This window comes from Piliocolobus tephrosceles, chromosome 2, assembly GCF_002776525.5.
Source record: "Piliocolobus tephrosceles isolate RC106 chromosome 2, ASM277652v3, whole genome shotgun sequence".
NCBI classification, from domain to species: Eukaryota; Metazoa; Chordata; class Mammalia; order Primates; family Cercopithecidae; genus Piliocolobus; species Piliocolobus tephrosceles.
The window spans coordinates 106,187,896-106,208,529 of NC_045435.1; the positions used below are offsets into that span (position 1 = coordinate 106,187,896).

A 20,634-nucleotide genomic window follows, 5' to 3' on the forward strand; every position below is an offset into this window, starting at 1 on the left:
TAACCATGTGACAACCATCAGACAAAATCAAACTGAGGGATATTTTACACAATATTGGATGAGTCAGTGCTTCTGAATACTGTTAAGGTAATGAAAAAGAAAAAAATTGAGAACTTATTACAGACACAAGGGAGATTAACGAGATAAAACAATAAAATGCAGTGTGATATGCTGGATTGGATTCTGGAACAGAAAATGAACATTAATGGAAGAACTAGAAAGTCTGGGTTGGGTGCAGTGGCTCACACCTGTAATCCCAGTACTTTGGGACGCTGAGGCGGGCAGATCACGAGGTCAGGAGTTCAAGACGAGCCTCATCTCTACTAAAAATGCAAAAATTAGCCAGGTGTGGTGGTGGGTACCTGTAATCCCAGCTACTCTGGAAGCTGAGGCAGGAGAATCACTTGAACCTAGGAGGCAGAGGTTGCAGTGAGCCGAGATCATGCCATTTCACTCCAGCCTAGGCGACAGAGTGAGACTCCATCTAAAACAAAACAAAACAAAACAAAAATTCAAGTGTAGCCTATAGTAATGTAGCACAGCTGGCTTCTTCATTTTGACAAATGTACCATGATAATGTGAAATAATAGCATTGGGGAAACTAAAACTTGGTGAGGGGTATCTGGAAACTCTGTTTACTATCTTTGTAAATTTTATGTAAATCCAAAACTATTCTAAAATAAAAAGCGTGTTTAAAAGACTGGTACAAGGATGTTTATAATAGCTTTATTCATAATTGTCCAAACCTGGAAACAATACAGCAATAAAAAGAAACACAAACTATTTCTATGTACCACAATTATGGATAAATATCAAAAACATTATGCAGAGTGAAAAAAAGTGTGTTATTTCAAAAAGTACAAACTGTCCTTGTATGAGTCTGGGTCCAGTGAAGAGAAAGAAACCACATAGTAACTTAATAGAGAAAGTTTAATATAAAAATTGTTCATTATAACAGAGAATAAGAGTCACAATGGTTGACTATTAAGATGTAAAGAACTCTAAGGAATATAAAAATAGCAGCTATAAGGAGCAGCCAGTATCCCTAAAGCTGAAATACAGTACCCAAGGAAGAGACCTTTCCTCCCCCACTGCAGGATTCAGAGAATGGCCGAGTTGTTTTGGTGCAGTGGAACTGACTGAAAATCTATTCTTTATGATGCCAGGAAATCTGTTAATTGGAAGATGTCTCACCAGAGGCACTCTGCTACGGAACTGCCCAAGTGAAGAGTTCAGAGTGGGGTGGGGTGCTAAGGAAAGCTTGTGGATGCTGCTGCCTGCTACACACTGCAGGAGCTGGGAACTGGAGAAGTCACAAGCACTGCAGGAGCCTAATGCTGGAGAAAATGCCTGTGACGCAGGGGCTGGATGCTGGAGAAGCTGTGTGCAACACAGGAGCCAGGGGCTGGAGAAGCTGTGTGTGCTACGGGAGCCTGCCAAGTGAGCTCATGGAAACCAGAAAGAAAAACAAAGCAAAACACACACACACACACACACACACACACACACACACACAACTATTTTCCTTCTGCAAAGTATCTCCTGTACCCTCTGTTGATTTTATGCCAATAGCCAAAAGAGAACTCTGTAAAGAGCCCATACTGTTTTAACAGAACAGGCAAAATGGGTGAATTTGGAGCTGAAAGGCAATAAATTATTAACTGGTACAATATAGTACCTTTCTGTTTATTTGGAATTTTAAAAGAAAGAAAACTTACAATAGAAAAATAAAAACCTGGAAAAATAGTTGTCTCTGGGGATCTGGGGAGGTGAGAGCAGGGACTGACTAGAAAGAGGCATGAGGGAATGTTTTGTGATAGTGATATCTTGAGAGTAGTTTAGGTTAACCAAGTCATGCATTTGTCAAAATGCGAGATTTGTGTATTTCTTTGTGTGTAAATTTCACTGTAGAGGAAAAATGTAAACAAAAGTAAACATATGCATGGTAAAGTATTTAAGAAGGAGGTATATTGATTCTTACAATTTAATTTGAAATGCATGAAGAAATAATATGGATTGATGGATGAATAGAGAGATAAATGTATGATAACACAAGAAGAGGCAAATATTAATGGCAGGATCTAGGTACCAACTAGATCTAGAGGTCATTGGTGCTCATGGTAAAATTATTTCAGCCTTTTTTATGTTAAAAACATTTTGGAATTTGATGTCAGAAAGAAAAGATTACCTTATTTGCTGAGGGGAGGATGGATTTTAGGAGAACAAGAGCAGAAGTGGGCAGATTGATGGGGAGACAATTTTGGTAATGTAATGACAGGTGATGAAAGCCTAAATTAGAGTAGTGGCAGTGGAGATGGAGAGCAGTAGGATCAGTACAGCTTTGGGGGCTGAAAGTGAGATGTAATAGTGATGGACTGAAGATGGGAGGTGAGGAAAAGGAAGGAATCAGTAATCACAGTCAGGATTTGATTTTATACAGTTCAGTAGATGGTGGTGTGTTGGCTGTGTAGAGAAGACAGAGAAACAGGTTTGAAATACGTGCAGTTAAAATCAAGAATTCTATCTTAGACCTGTGAATCGGGTTTAAGATATCTATGAGACATCTTGACGGAATTGTCTAGTAAGCAGCTGGATGTATGTTTGGAGAACAGGAGAGAGATCTGGGCTAGAGAAATGTTAAGAGTAAAATCAAGAAAATACTAGCGATTTTGGACTGAGTTGGGCCCTTCCCCTGCCCAAATCCATATGTTGAAGCCACTCCCAATTTGACTGTATTTGGAAACAGGGCCTTTACCGAGGGAACTAAGGTTTAAAGAGGTCATAACTGTGGAACCCTCATCCAACAGGACTGGTGGTATCCTTATAAGAAGAGAAAGAGACACCAGCAATGCATGTGCACAGAGAAAAGACCATGTGAGGACACGGCCATCTGCAAGCCAAGGAGAGAGGCCTCACCAGAAACCATCCCTTGCTCTTGAATTGCTAGCCCCCAGAACTGTGAGAAAATAAATTTCTGTTAAGTCACCTAGTGTATGATATTTTATTATGGCACTCCTAACAAACTAATACACCTATCATGGCATTTAAAGACATGAAAATGGATATCATTACCTAGGAAGCAAGTGTAAGAAGAGAAGAGTAGAAAGATCAGCTTTGAGTCTTGAGGAATACCAATGTTGAGGGGTCAAATGAACCAAGATAAAGCAGCAAAGGAGATTAATAAAGTTAATGGGAAATTGACAGGAAAAAAAGTTATAAAAGCCAAGAGAGGAAAATGTTTTAACAGGGAAGGAATAGCTGAGTTTAATGCTGCTGCTAGATTGGGTAAGTTGATGATGAGAGTTCACTGAATAGGAAGCATGCTGATGGCAACAAGGGTAGCTTCTGAGCCGTGTATGGCAAAATACACTAAAAACAAAGTTAAACAGAAGCCTCCAAAAACAGACTGGGAGAAAAATATTTACACACACACACACACACCACACCACACAGAAAGAGAGAGAGAGAGAGAGAGAGAATACTCTCCGTAACACAGAAAGCACTGCTATAATTCAGTAAGATCACTGAATAGGGAAAAACTGGGCAAAGAATACGATAAAGAAATTCTTAGAAGAAATTTGATGCTCGGTCTCACTTATTAGGGAAATGTCCATTAACTACGAGATACCGTATTTTGTTATTTATATTGTAAAATATTTAATATTTCATAATATCCAGGTATGCAAAGATACTCTCATATTTTTGGAGAATATGTAAAGCCTTTTTGAAGAATAATTTAGTGTTACCCATCAAAATAATATTGCTTATATCTGTTTTCCATTAATTTTACTTCTAAGAATTTTTCTTGCAGAGACATTTACATAGGTATGCAAGATTATATCTTATTTCACCAAATCTAACTTCATTGATTAAAAAGACGCATCTCAATTTCAGAGATATTAAAATGTGAAAATAAGTATAACCAGAATTGATGAAATGCAGTATTATCAAGATGTGCATTGCAGCATTGTTTAAAAGTTATAATTGATAATACTGAATTTTAAGTTTCTATAAAAAGACTAAGGTAGATTCAAATGTACTGACATGGAAACATGGCCACTATTGTTAAGTGAAAATAATGGATTTGCAGAAGAATGTTTACTATATGATTATATTTATGTAGGACAAAATTGACATATGTAAATATTTAAAGCTTCATTTAAAAATGCTGGTTAGGTAAACACTAAACAGTGGTACTCTCTTACAAGGAGGATTGGCATGGAGGTGAAATATATCTTTTTCTTTTACTTCATAAATAGAAGTATTTTTTTCTATCTTTTTAAACAAAGATAACATTATTTTTGCAGAACAAATAAACTTTATGTTTTAGTCTTAGCAACTTGGTCTGGTAAATTTAAGGGAATAAGACAGTAAAAGGGTAATACCTTCTTTAGCATGTTGGAAATAAATTGAGCATTTCAGCAACAAAGCTTATAAAACAGTGGGTTTTGTTTCCAAAGCTAGATCTGGATGAATACAAATAGAGTTATGGTCCAGAACTTGAAGAATTCGAGTGAGAACTAGGTGAGATGAGATGTCGTGATGATGAGGTAGAGAAGCAGGGATACCATTTTAAGGCAGAATTGTAGAATTTGGAGAAAGCATGGGCATTTCATCTAGAAGTAAATATCACATAATTGTTATCCTCAAATTCAGGAAATGGAATCTTTGAGAAATAAGACATGGGACTCTCAGAGCTTCAGTTGCTAGACTTCTTATGCCCATGTGGTGTAAACGCATGGAACTTACCTATGTAACTGTTTCTGCAGGACATATTCCTAGAAGTAAAATTAATGGAAAGATGAAAAAGACTCCACAGTCATGCATTTGGCAGCTACAGCTGACACTGAGAGGGGTGCTTCAACTCATTGGCACAAGTCAAGGCAGCTCAGTATTCATATTAAAAACTGGGATGGTAAACTAGGTAATTTTAAGATACATGGGTGGTAATAATACCAATTATTTTATTTTATTTTTATTTTTTGCTTTATTAAAATGTAATTAAATGTGACTGGTTTCCTTAGCTCTTGTGAAGGTATTTTCGTAGGTGCAGAGTTGTTCAAATGATGTTTCTGCGAGGGCTGATTGCTGGAAGTCTTTTGCTCTGCCATTTTCCTCCCCACCTTTGACCCAACACCAATAACTGTAGGAAGCCGCATTGCCACAACAAATCTCAAGTATAAATAACTATGTACCATCTTAACATAAGCTGAATACTAACATTTTCATTAGTTGGAATGACTAAACTATTATAAAATAAGCAATGATCATTTATAAAGGATTAAATATCATTATATCTAAAATTCCACTATTCCCTACAGGTCAAAATTTCTTCTACAAGTTGAGCCTTTCTCCTCAGCCTTTAATCATTGTAGAAAGGGGGAATAAAATGCTTTGCTAATTCTAGTCTTTACAGGCACAAAGTCCACAAGATTAAGTTTATGGAAAACAATGTAGGCACAAAGAGACAAAGCTCCTACAGGAGGATTTCAGAACTATAGTAACAAATCGACTGTAAAAATACATTTTTAAGACAGTCGAAATATGAATCTGAAATGGTTATTACATGATATTGAAGAATCGCTGATTTTTTTTTTAGATCTGATAATGATATTATGCTTGTTAGATAACATTAACCACTCTTCTACCAATACATGCTCAAGTATTACATTTAGGGATGTAATGTAATGATGTCTGTGATTATCTTTTACTTGAGCAAAAGATACAGATGATGCTAATATGGCAAAATATGAATGCTAAATCAAGGTGATGCGTATATAGCAGTTATTTATACTCTGCTTTCTATTCCCATATACATTTAAAATATTTATAATAAAAGTTTAATAATGTCTAGGTAAAATAAAATTCGAAAGAGCAAAAAAAGGTTAGAGGTGGCTATTGGATACGTAAAATTAATTCATGCACAACATCCCTTCTTTAATCACTTTGCCTAAAGAAGCCTCAGTTTAACTTACCCAGAAAATGAAAGGATTGGATTAGTTGATTGTTTTGTCCTTTCCAGTTCTGAGATACTATACAAGACAGACTATAACTCAAATGCCTACCCGTGCCAAGCAGGTAATTCAAATTAGTGAATTGGGAAAGTGCTTGTCGGTTTAAAGTGGGCGGCTCTCTAGCGGAACATTGCCTTTTGATAATGGGGATTGTGTCACCTACCCTTTTTCTAAGCGGAGGAAATACAGACGTTTATGCCAAATTCCACACTTTAAATGTTAGCAAACGAAAATGCAAAGGAAAATGCAAGTACGGGAGTGGTGCCGGAGGGGCCACCATACCGCGCTACAAGTGTGCGGCCTCCCAGCGGACCGCGTCTGCGGTGGACCGCGACGGGGTGAGTAAGCGCGGTGAGGAAGGCTGGCCGACTGAAAGAGGCGACGATCAGAACATCCCAGTGACGCCAGAGAAAGAGTTCTGTTTCCAAACACCAGTTCACCCCGGTCTACTTTCACCTACTGTAGTAGCTGAAATCTACACAACACAGCAAACACAACTTGAAATGAAACGTAGTTTATTATCTCTGTTGGCTTCCGTCTTCCCCCAGGCAATCGGAGGATCCTGTGGTTTACTTCCAGTCAGCTGCCCCGTGGTCCTCCAGCCCGCTCCGGGGGCCACAGGTTTCACACGCTCCGGGAGCGATCCGAGAGCCGCCTTTTCGTGGAAAGTTATGCTGCCGCCTGGCAAGCTCGGGAACCTCGGGAGGGGTAAGTTGCTGCTCTTCCCTCAGTGCTCAAGGTGAAAAAAAAAAAAAAGGTTATTCGGCCTGGAGGCGGGGAGTTATCAACCGGAAGTTTCGCCTTTGGTCTGGAGCGCTTCCTGTTTGGTAACTAAGGACGCGGGAAGGTTGGTAGGGCTCCCGCGGCAATTACCGCGGCGCTGTGCAGGTGCCTGGGCTTGACGCGGGTGCTGTTCACTCGATGTACAAGAAGGCGGATCTTTGTTCTGTACCTTCTCTATCCGTTAGCAGTCATGAGTAGCGAATTCCTGGCTGAGCTGCACTGGGAGGATGGGTTCGCCATCCCAGTGGCGAACGAGGAGAACAAGCTACTGGAAGATCAGGTGAGATCAATTGAAGAAGGCGGGAGGAAGCAGAGAGGGCCTGCTGGGGGGCGTTTTCTGGTTGGCAGTACTACCCCAACCCTTTTATTTCTCTCCTTTCCTAATCCTGTGCTTCCTCTAAAACTTCCCCCACCATCGCCCTCGTCCCTTACCCTATTTCAGTAATTGTTAAGCGTTTAAAAATGTTATTAAAACCATAATTGACATTTAGGGTTTTAAAGCTCGAATTATTACTCCCTCATGCCCATTCCTCTTATTTCATTCCTCCTGGCGGGAGAGAAAGGCTGGTTCTGACGCCCGCTTTTTGCTTGCTCAAAAATTAAAGAGCTGCTTGGAAAAGAACTTCTGAGGTTTGCATAGCAACGGTTATTTGCACACGTTTATAAATTAAACACTAGAAGGTTCATATTTCTTTGTGAGTTTCCGTCTATAATGTTTAAAGCTGAAAGTAACTTGAGATGTTTTCAACAGGAGCAGCCCAGTAAGAATGTGAAATGTGCAGTTTACAATTTTTCAAAGAGAAGATTGAGTTGTCACAGATTGAAATAAGAAATTTTACGTTGTAAGGACGAACTTATACTCACTACAATTCATAGCAGTTGTTAAAAAAAAAAAAAAAAATTGCAGGCCGGGCGCAGTGGCTCACGCCTATGATCCCAGCACGTTGGAGGCTGAGGCGGAGGGTCCCTAAAAGCCAGAAGTAAACCAGCTTGAACAACAAAGCGAGACCCCCCACAAACCCCTCCCACCTCGTCTCTACGAAAAAATAAAAATAAAAAAATAAAAAGTTACAGCCGGGTCAGCAAATTTTGAAAAACTGTGGTGGTGATTTGTGTAGAAGAAGGTCCAAGAATAACAGATGATGCTTACACAACTTTATAAAATGGAACAGAAAGTTTTCTCAGCTCTAAAAATGGAAAATGAAAATCCCGTGACTCTACCTTTTGAAAAGAATGGAAATACTTTTTAAAACGTTCTGACCTATTTACTCATGTGTAATTTAGAAGACTGCAATTTTTCCCCAAAGAAGGGCAAATATTAAGAAATAGAAGAAATCTAGCACTGAGTACTGAGGAATTAATACTAAGTATTCAGCCCTGGGTTCAGATCCTACTTACCAACCCTAATCCTGCTTCTTTTTCTGTAAAGTGGAGATGGAGATAAACAAACTAATTACTTCGCGGCTCTAGGAACATAATATGGGTTAAAGTTCCATCCAAATTTTAGGTTTTAGTGTTATTGCTTATTGTGTCTCGCAGAATTTTTATGTACATATTACCTATATTAGCCATTTTTAAAAATTACAGAGCCGTATAAAGAAGAAAAAAGAGGACCACAATTGCATTACATAAACTCTGACATTTAAAAAGCAACTCCTGTAAATTTAAGATATTCAAACAGAATAGAAGGGTATGAGATAAAAACATAAGGTATTCCCTCCCCAAAGTGTCCACTGTACTGTAGAAATGACTATCGTGGCATTAAACACACATTTCAGACATCTTGGTATACAGATATACAGAAAGGAGAGAAAAATGAGGAGTATTATAATGGAATTATATATATGCTATTTTTAACACAAAATATTAATTTTAGTATTTGAGAGAAGAAAAAGCAGTTGTTGAATTTCAGGTAAATATTACTTGATCACAAAAGGTGCTGATTGCTAAAAAATTCCTCTAAGTTAAGAAAAACTACTTAAAAAATAGTTTTTAAGAACTCTATATTTCAATTATAGATTACTGAATGTCTTTGATTTTAAAGAATAAGTTAGCACTCTTACACATTTTCCCATGTCCTCTTCCCCTATTAAAAATAATGGTTTTATCATTTTTAATATTATCAAGTTTTATTTGCGTTTGATTCAATGCCCTTAATTTATTACAAGTGTTTAGTGTTAGTTTTATACTTGATTTGCTTTAATGGTCCTTACTGCAGTCACTTTTATTCAGTTCATCTTTCTTGAACTTTTCTTTTGATTTGTCTTTTGGCTGGCTGGATTTTATCCTCAAATGATTGTTGCAAGAAGGGCTCGTAGAACTGTGATTTTAATTTCTTGCATCCTAGATTGCTAGTCTACTTCCTTGCTTTGCCTGCTTTAAGTTTATACATCTTAAATCAAAGTATCAGATCTTCAAGGTACTCTTCTATTCCTTCTGCCCCTTACTTTCCACCCACTTCCTTCTGGAGTACCCTATTTTCCAATATGTACAGATTTCCCCACAGACCTGTTTTACAACTGTTACCTTAGAAATTCTCTTTATTCTTCTGCTGAGTTGAGGCTGTATTTCCTAGATCACATACCTTCATTTTTCTTGTATAGGCATACCTTCAAGATACTGTGAGTTCAGTTCTAGACCACTGCAATAAAGTGAACGTTGCAATAAAGCAAGTCACACAGTGCATGTAAAAGTTATGTTTACTTTTACTTCAGTCTATTAGGTGTTCAGTAAAAAATTAAAAATGTGTACATACCTTAATTAAGAATACTTTGTTGTTAAAAAATATACTAACAAGTATCTGAGCCTTCAATGAGTTGTCACCATTTTGCTGGTGGAGAGTCTTGCTTTGATGTTGATGTTTGCTGACTGATCAAGGTGGTTGTTGAAGGTTCAAGTGGCTGTGCCAATTTTTTAAAATAAGAGAACAATGAAGTTTGCTGCATCAATGGATTCTTCCTTTCATGAAAGATTTTTCTGTAGCGTGCAATAATGTTTGATAACATTGTATGCACAGTAGAACTTTCAAAGGTGGAGTCAATTCTCTCATACCCTGCTGCTGCTTTATCAAATAAGTTTATGTAATATTCTAAATCCCTTGTAATTTCAACAGTGTTCACAGCATCTTCACTAGGAGTAGATTCTATCTCAAGGAACCGCTTTCTTTGCTCATCCATAAGAAGCAACTCCTCATCTGTTCAAATTTCTTATTAAGATTGCAGCAATTCAGTCACATCTTCAGGCTCCCCTTTTAATTCTAGCTCTCTAGCTATTTCTACCTTGTCTGCAGTTACTTTCTCCATTGAAGACTTGAACCTCAGAGTTATCCATGAGGGCTAAAATATTCTTCTAAACTCCTATTAATACTGATATTTTGGTCTTCTCTCATGAATCATGAATGTTCTTAATGGCACCTAGAATGATAAATCCTTTTCAGAAGGTTTCCAATTTACCTTGCTCAGATCCATCATCGGAATCGCTATCTATGGCAGCTATAGCCCAACAAAATGTATTTCTGAAATAAGTCTTGAAAGTCAAAATTTCTTCTTGATCCATGGGCTGCAGAATGGATGTTGTATTAACAGGCATGAAAACATTAATCTCTTTGTACGTCTCCATCATAGCTCTTGGGTGACCAGGTGCATTGTCAATTAGCATTAATTTTTTTGTTTGTTTGTTTGAGAGGGAGCCTTACTCCGTTATCATCCAGGATGAGATACAATGGTGTGATCTTGGCTCACTGCAACCTCTACCTCCTGGGTTCAAGCGATTCTCCTTCCTCAGCCTTCTGAGTAGCTGGAATTACAGGCATGCGCCACCATGACTGGCTAATTTTTGAATTTTTAGTAGAGATGGAGTTTCACCATGTTGGCCAGGCTGCTCTTGAACTCCTGACCTCAAGTGATCACCTGCCTTGGCCTCCCAAAGTGCTGGGATTACAGGTATGAGCCACCACACTTGATCAATGAGCAGTAATATTTTGAGAGGAATTGCTTTTTTTCTGAGCAGCTGGAATCAAGAGTGGGCTTAAAATGTTCAGTAAACCAAGTTGTAAACAGATGTGTCATCCAGGCCTTTTTGTTCTATTTATAAAGCACGGACAGAGTAGATTTAGCATAATTCTGAAGGGCCCCAGGATTTTCAGAATAGTAAATGAGCATTGGCTTCAACTTAAAGTCACTGGCTGCATTAGCCCCTAATAAAGAGTCAACCTGTCCTTTGAAGCTATGAAGCCAGGCAATGACTTCTCCTACTGAGCTATAAAAGTCATAGATGGCATCTTCTTTTAATATATGGCTGTTTCATCTATGTTGAAAATCTGTTGTTTGGTGTAGCCACCTTTATCAATGATCTTTGTTAGATCTTCTAGATAACTTACTGCAGCCTCTGCATCAGAACTTGCTATCTCACTTTGTATTTTTGTGTTGCGGAGATGGTTTCTTTCCTTAAACATCATGTACCCAGCTCTGCTAGTTTTAAATTTTTCTTCTGCAGCTTCCTCACCTTTCTCAGCCTTCATAGAATTGAAGAAAGTTAAGGGCCTTGCTCTGGATTAGGCTTGGGTTTACAGGAATGGTGGTGCATGCCTGTAATCCCTGCTACTCAGGAGGCTGAGGAAGGACAATTGCTTGAATCCAGGAGGTGGAGGTTGCAGTGAACTGAGATCACACCACTGCATCTGTAAGCTGATTGTGGCCGATTTAATCTTCTATCTGGACCACTAAATCTTTTGATGCAGGGAAGGTGAGCTCCAAAATTGAGGCTTAGCCCTGGAGGGTTCTTGGCTCCATTCAGGAAAGATTTCAAGGGTGAGTCAGTGGTGTTAGACAGCAACTTTTCTTGAAGTTGCAGGATGCAGCAGCAGAGGTACTGCTCCTTGTGGAGCAGGGATACTTGAAAACAGGTGCCCAGGGTAGCAGCTCACAGGCAGTTCTGTAGTCATATTTATACCCACTTTTAATTATACATATACTTAGGGTCAGATTATGCAGCAATTTCTAAAACAAGGGTGGTAATTTCCGAGTCATTGGGTTGTTGCCATGGAAACAATTTTTTTTTTTTTTTGAGACAGTCTTGCTCTGGGGACATTATGCAATTATAAATGGCATAACTGATGAAGCAAATAAAAGTCATAAAGCTCTATGCACTAAACACAGCAGCTAATTACATAAAAGCAAGACCTATTATAAATGCAAGTAGAATTTGACAAAAGTATAGTTACAGTGAGCTATTTCATTGAGTACCTCAGAATTAGACAACTCTACTAGACAAAAATAAGGATATAAGGGATATAATACAATAAAAATAAAACATAGAGACATCTATCTCTTGAATAGAGAATATACACTTTAAAACATACCCATAAAACATTTACAAGAGTGGATCATATACTATACCAAAACAAAAATCTTAATGCGTTAAGTCAGTGATGAAACTTGAAAGCATTATGCTAAGTGAATAAGCCAGAAACAAAAGGCCAAATATTGCTTGATTGCACTTATATAAGGTACCTAGAGTAGTCAAATTCATAGAGATGGTAAGTGGAATGGTGATTGTCAGGGGCTGAGAGGAGTAGGGAATGGGGAGTTAGTGTTTATAGAGGTTCAGGGAAGATGAAAAAGTTCTGTAGATGGATTGGTGGTGATGGTTGTATAACAGGGTGAATGTACTTAATGCCACTGAACTGTACACATAGCAGTGGTTAAAATGGAAAATTTTATGTTGTTGTATATTTTACCAAAATTAAAAAATTATAATCCCTAAAATGCTATACAAATATTTTGTAGGTCACATTATTTGATAATAAGCCAATATAATTTATAATAATTTTAAAATTATTTTTAAAAATTATGTATTAAATAATTAAAAATGATCCTTCATATTAAATACTTAGGCATGTTTCTGAGAAATATTCTTCGGTGGCCCTTATATGAAAAGAAATCGAAACGGAAAAATCACCTTTTAGAAAACAATAAAAAGAGACTGCTTCATGCCCAGATCCATGGGAAACAGCAAAAATTTTATTTAAAGAAAACATATAGGCCAGGCGCGGTGGCTCAAGCCTGTAATCCCAGCACTTTGGGAGGCCGAGACGGGCGGATCACGAGGTCAGGAGATCGAGACCATCCTGGCTAACATGGTGAAACCCCCGTCTCTACTAAAAGCTACAAAAAAACTAGCCGGGGGAGGTGGCCGGCGCCTGTAGTCCCAGCTGCCTGGGAGGCTGAGGCAGGAGAATGGCATGAACCCGGGAGGCGGAGCTTGCAGTGAGCTGAGATCCAGCCACAGCACTCCAGCCTGGGTGACACAGCGAGACTCCGTCTCATTAAGACAAAAAGTAAAGAAACTAAGAACTCAGTTTAATAATTTTTTTAAAAAAGAACAAGAAAAGAGAGGGAATTAAAAGTAAAAGTTTGATGACACAAGCAAAAAAATATGTATGTAATATTAGTATAGGACATACAAATGAGTAAATTAGTATTTTTTTCTTAAATAGAAATTCTAATATTTCTTTTCACACTGCAGTGGATTGTGTTGTGTACCCTCAGGAGATATCCCTGACTTTGGGGACTGTAGCTCCAGACCTTAAGAAAACATATTTTCATTTTGTTGAGCTTATATTCTGCTTTGAGGGATAGTATATTCTAATAATCCTGAGAATCTGTCTTACAATTTCCCAAGGATTTATTTTGTTTGTTTAACATTTTCACAGTTTTGTTTCTAGTCAGAGTTATAATTCAAAGGTAAACAAAATAAGAAACAGTTTCTAGGTACATGAGAGTCAGTTGTTCTGTTCTCTTAAGCTTAGCCCAGTTCAATGGGGTTTGAAAAGGAGTTCTTGGAGAAGAAATCATGCTTGGTGCCTAGCGACTATTCAAATTTATGGTTCCTGCTCTGTGTTTTTGTTACATCTTGTTAGTATGCCCTTGTTTACTTAAGATACCTTGTGGTTTAGGCCGGGCGTGGTGGCTCATGCCTGTAATCCCAGCACATTGGGAGGCTGAGGCGGGCAGATCATCTGAGGTCAGGAGTTCAAGACCAGCCTGGCCAACATGGTGAAACCCCTTCTCTACTAAAAATACCAAAAAAAAAAAAAGTGGTGGCCAATGTATTAGCCAGGTGTAGTGGTGGGCGCCTGTAATCCCAGCTACTCAGGAGGCCGAGACAGGAGAATCTCGCTTGAACCCGGGAGACAGAGGTTGCAGTGAGCTGAGATCGCGCCACTGCACTCCGGCCTGGGTGACAAGAGCAAGACTCCATCTCAAAAAAAAAAAAAAAAAAAAAGATACCTTCTGGTTTAATAATGGAATAGAATCTCATTTTTGCCCTATAAAAATAATTGCTGTATGAAAAATGCATTTTTGAGTAGATCTACTACTACTGCAAATCTGAGAGATTTCTATTCCATATAATATGGTGCTAATTTTCCCACAGTAATCTCCAAATCACAACACTATTTTATAATATTTAAAGAATTAGTAGATTTTAGAAGTTCATGTGGACATTTAAAGAAACAAAATGCTATGTTTGTAATGTTTGCGTCCTCCCAAAATTCATATGGTGGTCTCAGTCCTCAATGTGATGGTATTTGGAGGTGAAGCCTTTGAGAAGTAAATAGGTCATAGAGGTAGCACCCTCATGAATGGTGCTGGTGCCCTTTTAGGAAAAGACAAGAGGGAGATGATCTCTTTCTCTGCCATGTGAAGATACAGCAAGAAGGCATCTGTCTGCAAATCAGAAAGAAGGCCCTTACCAGGAACCAAATTAATTGGCACCTTGATCTTGGACTGCCTAGTCTTCAGAACTGTGAGGAATTTCTCATGAATCAAATTAAATTTTGTTTAGGCTACCTAGTCTATGATATTTTTGTGATAGCAGTCCAAATTGACTGAGACAAGAAAATGAAAATTTAATTTTCTTTGATTTTAGGTCCTTCATATGGTAAAACTTAATAGAACTTTGGTTAATCATAGTATTTATTATTTACAGTTGTCAAAGCTGAAGGATGAAAGAGCAAGCTTGCAAGATGAGTTACGTGAGTATGAAGAGCGTATTAATTCTATGACTTCTCACTTCAAAAATGTTAAGCAAGAGCTCTCAATTACACAGGTACAGTAACTGAAATTTTTGTTGATTATATCATGTGTAGTCATGGAATATCTCATAGTGCATTTACATCTGTGATTTTTACAGCTTTAATAGGAAGGCTTAGCATAATTAAACTACTGTGAACATAACCTTGAACATGAAAGTAGATAGAAAAAGGCTTAGAGGAACTAACTACTGGTCCATTTTTTTTTTTTTTTTTTTTTTTTTTGAGACGGAGTCTGCAACCTCTGCCTCCCGAGTTCAAGTGATTCTCATGCCTCAGCATCTGGAGTAGCTGGGATTACAGGCACCTGCCACCACACCCAGCTAATTTTTGTATTTTTAGTAGAGACGGGGTTTCACCATGTTGGCCAGGCTGGTCTCGAACTCCTGACCTCAGGTGATCTGCCTGCCTCAGCCTCCCAAAGTGCTGCTACCTCTCCAATTTTGAACAAAAATTTAATCCATATGAAAGGAAAAATCATTATTCAAACATTCTGTATTAGACAGCAGGTTATTTGAGAAAGGTATAATGATGGTGGTGAGAAATGATGACTATAAGCAGAAACAGAGCTAATATAACACATAATAAAATTTCTGTCTCCTTTTTAATTTATCAGCACAACTCACTGGGGCCATTTGGAGTGGAGGCCGGTAGTCTACACATATGGCATTTTAGCATTGTTCAGGAATTGAAACTCATAGTAATAATCCTGAGATTAAAAAGTTAAATTATACTCAAGAGACTTTATTTAAGATAACTAGGGAAGACATTAGGCATCTTAGAAATGTTAACATAAATATAATAAAAATTAAAACTTGCGGTGATTAAGTAAGCTTGTTTTATAAATAATCTGTTCAAGTATAGAAACTCACTCTGTAATGATATCCAGCAAACCAGGCAGCTCAGCAAACAGCATTGGAAAGTTTTCTAACTTCTATCTCAAACTAGTTTTTTTTTTAAAGTACATCTACTGTCTGAGAAATAGTATGCAGTTTCAAAAAATGAACAGTGCCATATTTTAAAAAGCAATTTATAATCAATATAGATAAGTAAGTATTGCATGGCTTACAAGTCTTATTAGAAAGTTACAAATTTAATAAACTCAAAAACAAACTCAGAATTCTTGAATCTCAATGTGGTTGAGTAATTGATTAACTATTTGGAACAACACTTTTCCTTAAGTTATTGAACTACTGAGCTGGGGATTTGAGAGGCAGAGACTCTGTAGTTGTATCTTACTATCATCAAACTTCAAATAAATAGAGTAATAGAGACAAAAGAATAATAAGCCTCCAACAATGGTAGCTTTAGTACTGTAAAATTAATACTAAATTATAACTTTGAAGCACTGTAAAATTAGTTAACACATACTCTTTTATTACATACAACTGAACACAAAGGTGTGATTATATGCTAATATATTCTAGGGAATATTTACAACCATTAGTGTTTAAATAATTATTTAAAAATAATGTCTTAATTAGAATATTTGATCAATTCATATAAAACATCTCATTTCTCAATTGTTTTTAATGGATATTTCTTATTTGTAGATAATAAGTTTTAAGTCTAACCAAACCTTTGGTTTTCTTTAGTTTTCCTAGATCAAAGTAGATGTGAAAACTATTGACAGTATTTTCTCCTAGCACAGTTCATTGACTTTCTTACAACTAGTGAGCAACACCAACTATATTGTAATCACAGTCTAATGTAATGTAGATTTTAGACTAGTGGAATTAATAGTACTTAATGTAAGCAATTTATGGGAACTTTGTTTTAATATAATGGATTATTATAAATATTTTTATTCAAAATTTCTAAAATTTTAAAAGCCTTTTCATCTTGTGTGTTATTCTGTAGTCTCTTTGCAAAGCAAGGGAGCGTGAGACTGAAAGTGAAGAACATTTTAAGGCCATTGCTCAAAGAGAATTGGAACGAGTGAAAGATGAAATTCAACGACTGGAAAATGAGATGGCTTCAATACTGGAAAAGAAAAGTGATAAAGAAGTATATGTTGAAATATTACTTAAAATTCTGTGCTACTGCTCATTCTTCCATCACCAAATGAGCATTGACTTTTTTTTCCCTGTATGGAAAGGGCATACATTAGTTTCCTAGTGTTTCCTTACATATTTTTTGGACAATGAAAGACACATGGAGCTGTGATTTGAATGAAACAATAATGGAATATTACATTTTTCCCATTATTCATTCACCAGCTACTTATTGAGACTTACTATAAGTACCATGCTTGCTGCCTGTTATAAAATACCAGGCATGGTTTATATGTAAGTGTAATATTTTTAATAGCCACATTTAAAAAAATCACTTTTAGTTTTGAATTTCATTTAAAATGCTGACCTTTCATATTGATTTATCAGTTTTGTGACTCTAACATTAAACTACTTTAACCTATTTCTGTCTTTTCTTTTGTTTATAGTTACTTGATTTGGGAGCTCTTTCCAAATTCTGATTCTTCTCTTTACATGTGCATATACATATGGAAATACATGTACATATTTTATAATGTAATCTTTGTATATAATTACATACTTATTAATTTGTATTTGTTTATATAGTCTTCTCCGTTTTTTAATGAGTCGAGATTTGTTAAGTGACTAAATTTAGTACATAAACGTTTTTATCTCTTTTACGATATTTACTTCAATTGGAAGTGTTTCCAACATTTCTCTATAAGAGACTTCGTAGGGGCAAACAATATGATTGGAAATGGGGCTGAAGGATACTTGTCTTGGATTTGAGTTAGCATACCAAACATATTATTTTAACTATGATTGCATATATATTTGGGGTGGCTTTGGTGGAATGATTAATGCAGTTGCTGTGAGGGAGCTACCTTAAAGCCTAAAGCCTTTTAAAGCAACCTTTGGCTCAACTACTCTTCTTGACTTTGTATAGTCATTTCTCCTCTATTTTACAATCAAAGAATTAAGATACAAGTGTAATAGTTATATAATTAAAATATGGCATATTATAAACATCTGGAAGGCAGGGACAGGATTTCTTCTTTTTAAATTTTGCTTCACAGTATATAAAGGTATGTTTTATTTTAGTCTGTATAATAAATAATGTTTTGTAATGTCCCCTTTTCTCTCTCTCTTTGGAAATTAGAATGGCATATTTAAAGCCACTCAAAAATTGGATGGTTTGAAGTGTCAAATGAACTGGGACCAGCAAGCATTGGAGGCCTGGTTAGAAGAATCAGCTCATAAAGATAGTGATGCTCTCACTCTTCAGAAGTATGCACAACAAGATGATAATAAAATCAGGGTGAGAAATTATAAATTGTAACTGTTAAGTTTTCTCTAAATCTATAGTATGTCAGCCTATTTACCTAAAGTTATACTTACGATCTTTAAGGGAGCAATTCTGAAACTTCTGAGTCAGAGGCTTCTTGGAGAAGCTAATAAAGCCAAATGTCTTCTCTGTAGAAAAAAATGACTATATTCAAATACCCATAAAATATTGCTGACTGTTTTATAGATTCTCTGATTCCCTTTGATTATTTGAGGATCCACGAACCGCAGGTTAAAAATATCCTGATTTATAAGGATGCTCAAAAGCATTTCAGAAGAGAAAGTTTTCTACTAGAAGTATTTTAATGTATTTTAGCTATTTCGCCTAAAATGTAGTTTGAATATTACATGTAGTTTTTGTTGATTTGAGACTGTAGTGCTATTGATTATGTTATAAAAATCACTTAAAATCTACTTATATCTGGTGATACTAATAAAGCTAGTATTATAAAACATGCTATTTTCTAGTAGATTTAAAATGCATTATTTTAAAACTTTCAAATAGCAAATTATAACAAGTTTTTTCTAATTTACTTTAAAAATATTAAAAGTCATTTTAGAAACAGTTGAGTTTTTATGCAGCTATGTGCAAACACATTACACTAGCTTTTTGGGATTAAAAGATAAGAAAGATATTATTTCACAGTTGTTTTAGATATCAAATAAATGTATATGTATACTGTAATACTATTTAATGTTAGATACACTAATAACATTTAAATCAGTAGAATGAGAATTTTAAGTATCTTTGTATATAATTATATTATAGGCACTGACTCTGCAATTAGAAAGACTAACTTTGGAATGTAATAAAAAAAGAAAGATACTTGACAACGAACTTACAGAGACTATAAGTGCACAGGTTAGTTTAAGGAAGATTTTTATTTCTTAATTTTGAAGGTGATGTTTGCAAAACCACTTAAATTTACAGAAATGTTGTTTGCTCTCTATTTGACAGTTAGAATTGGATAAAGCGGCACAAGATTTTCGTAAGATTCATAATGAAAGACAAGAACTCATTAAACAGTGGGAGAACACAATAGAACAGATGCAGAAGAGGGATGAAGACATAGATAACTGTGCTTTGGTAAAGTAGTTGTTTGGTCCTTGTAATGTTCAACTGTATTGTCTCTTTTGTATTTAACTCATTATTCCAAATGTAAATCACATTGTTATTTGAAAGTCAATTTTGTAGCAATATTGAGTAGTTTTGGTAAATATTTTTGAAAGCTGACTCTATATGCATTTGGAAATGTGATGAAGATTATTTGCATGTAGTATTATAACTTCAAACACTGGATCCTGTCGTCTTAGAATTGTGGAACAAGAGAAAGTCAGTAGATACTGTTGTTGCAATAAAACCAACGCCCTGATTTACACATGGCTGTCCAAGGTCCCTTGGATTTAATGTGTATGCTATTTGGCAGTAAGTTACAATAGGGAAATGAACCTCCATGAATAGCCAAGGAACAAGGAGAGAGAGTCAGAAAAGAAACCTAGACTACAATTTGAAGCTGAGACACTAATAAAGACGTAGAGGCTTGGAAGCGGGGAATAGTGCACTGATAACACAGACCAAGTGTTATCTCCTGTTATTTTCAGAGGTAATTTAGGAGAATGTTTTTGGAAAATCATCAAGGAGTGAAATAATGGGGAGTAAAAGTGGGAAGATTTGAGAAAGAGAAGGAATTCGGAGTCAGATGAGAAGATGGGTTAAATTCCATCTACTCCATGGAAAGGCATTTGGCAAGCAGCTCAGGCTACTGGGAGTTTAAATTTTGGTATCTGGGTGTGGTTTACTTTCGGTTGTTATATTTTCAATTTCTGTAAGTAACCAACATTTTATCAACAAAATGGGTTATACCTCCCTAGGAGGGACAAAGGACAGCCAATCTTAACTATGAAGTTCTCTTAATTCTTTTTTTTTTTTTTTTTGAGACAGAGTCTTGCTCTGTCGCCCAGGCTGGAGTGCAGAGGCGCAACCGCTGCTCATTGCAAGCTCCGCCTCCCGGGTTTACGCCATTCTCCTCCCTCAGCCTCCCGAGTAGCTGGGACTACAGGCGCCCGCCACCACGCCCAGCTAATTTTTTTGTATTTTTAGTAGAGACGGGGTTTTACTGTGTTAGCCAAGATGATATTGATCTCCTGACCTCGTGATCTGCCTGCCTTGGCCTCCCAAAGTGCTGGGATTACAGACGTGAGCCACTGCACCCGGCCCAGGTTCTCTTAATTCTTTTTTTTTTTTTTTTTTTTTTTTTGAGGCGGAGTCTTGCTCTGTCGCCTGGACTGGAGTGCAGTGGCCGGATCTCAGCTCACTGCAAGCTCCACCTCCTGGGTTTACGTCATTCTCCTGCCTCAGCCTCCCGAGTAGCTGAGACTACAGGCGCCCGCCACCTCGCCCAGCTAGTTTTTGTATTTTTAGTAGAGA

The 20,634-nt window shown here is 36.8% G+C and overlaps 1 protein-coding gene across 1 annotated transcript in view; it reads left to right on the forward strand.

Annotated features, from left to right (window-relative positions):
- Positions 1–6,884: 6,884 nt before the first annotated feature.
- Positions 6,885–20,634, forward strand: part of CCDC39 (coiled-coil domain containing 39) — a 57,052-nt gene continuing 43,302 nt past the window's right edge. Inside the window, exons 1-6 of the mRNA XM_023184807.3 lie at positions 6,885–7,077; positions 14,787–14,906; positions 16,750–16,896; positions 18,022–18,180; positions 18,976–19,068; positions 19,165–19,293. Of these exons, the coding sequence (XP_023040575.1) occupies positions 6,988–7,077; positions 14,787–14,906; positions 16,750–16,896; positions 18,022–18,180; positions 18,976–19,068; positions 19,165–19,293 (738 nt within the window). The 5' untranslated portion in view covers positions 6,885–6,987. The remainder of the gene's footprint in view (positions 7,078–14,786; positions 14,907–16,749; positions 16,897–18,021; positions 18,181–18,975; positions 19,069–19,164; positions 19,294–20,634) is intronic.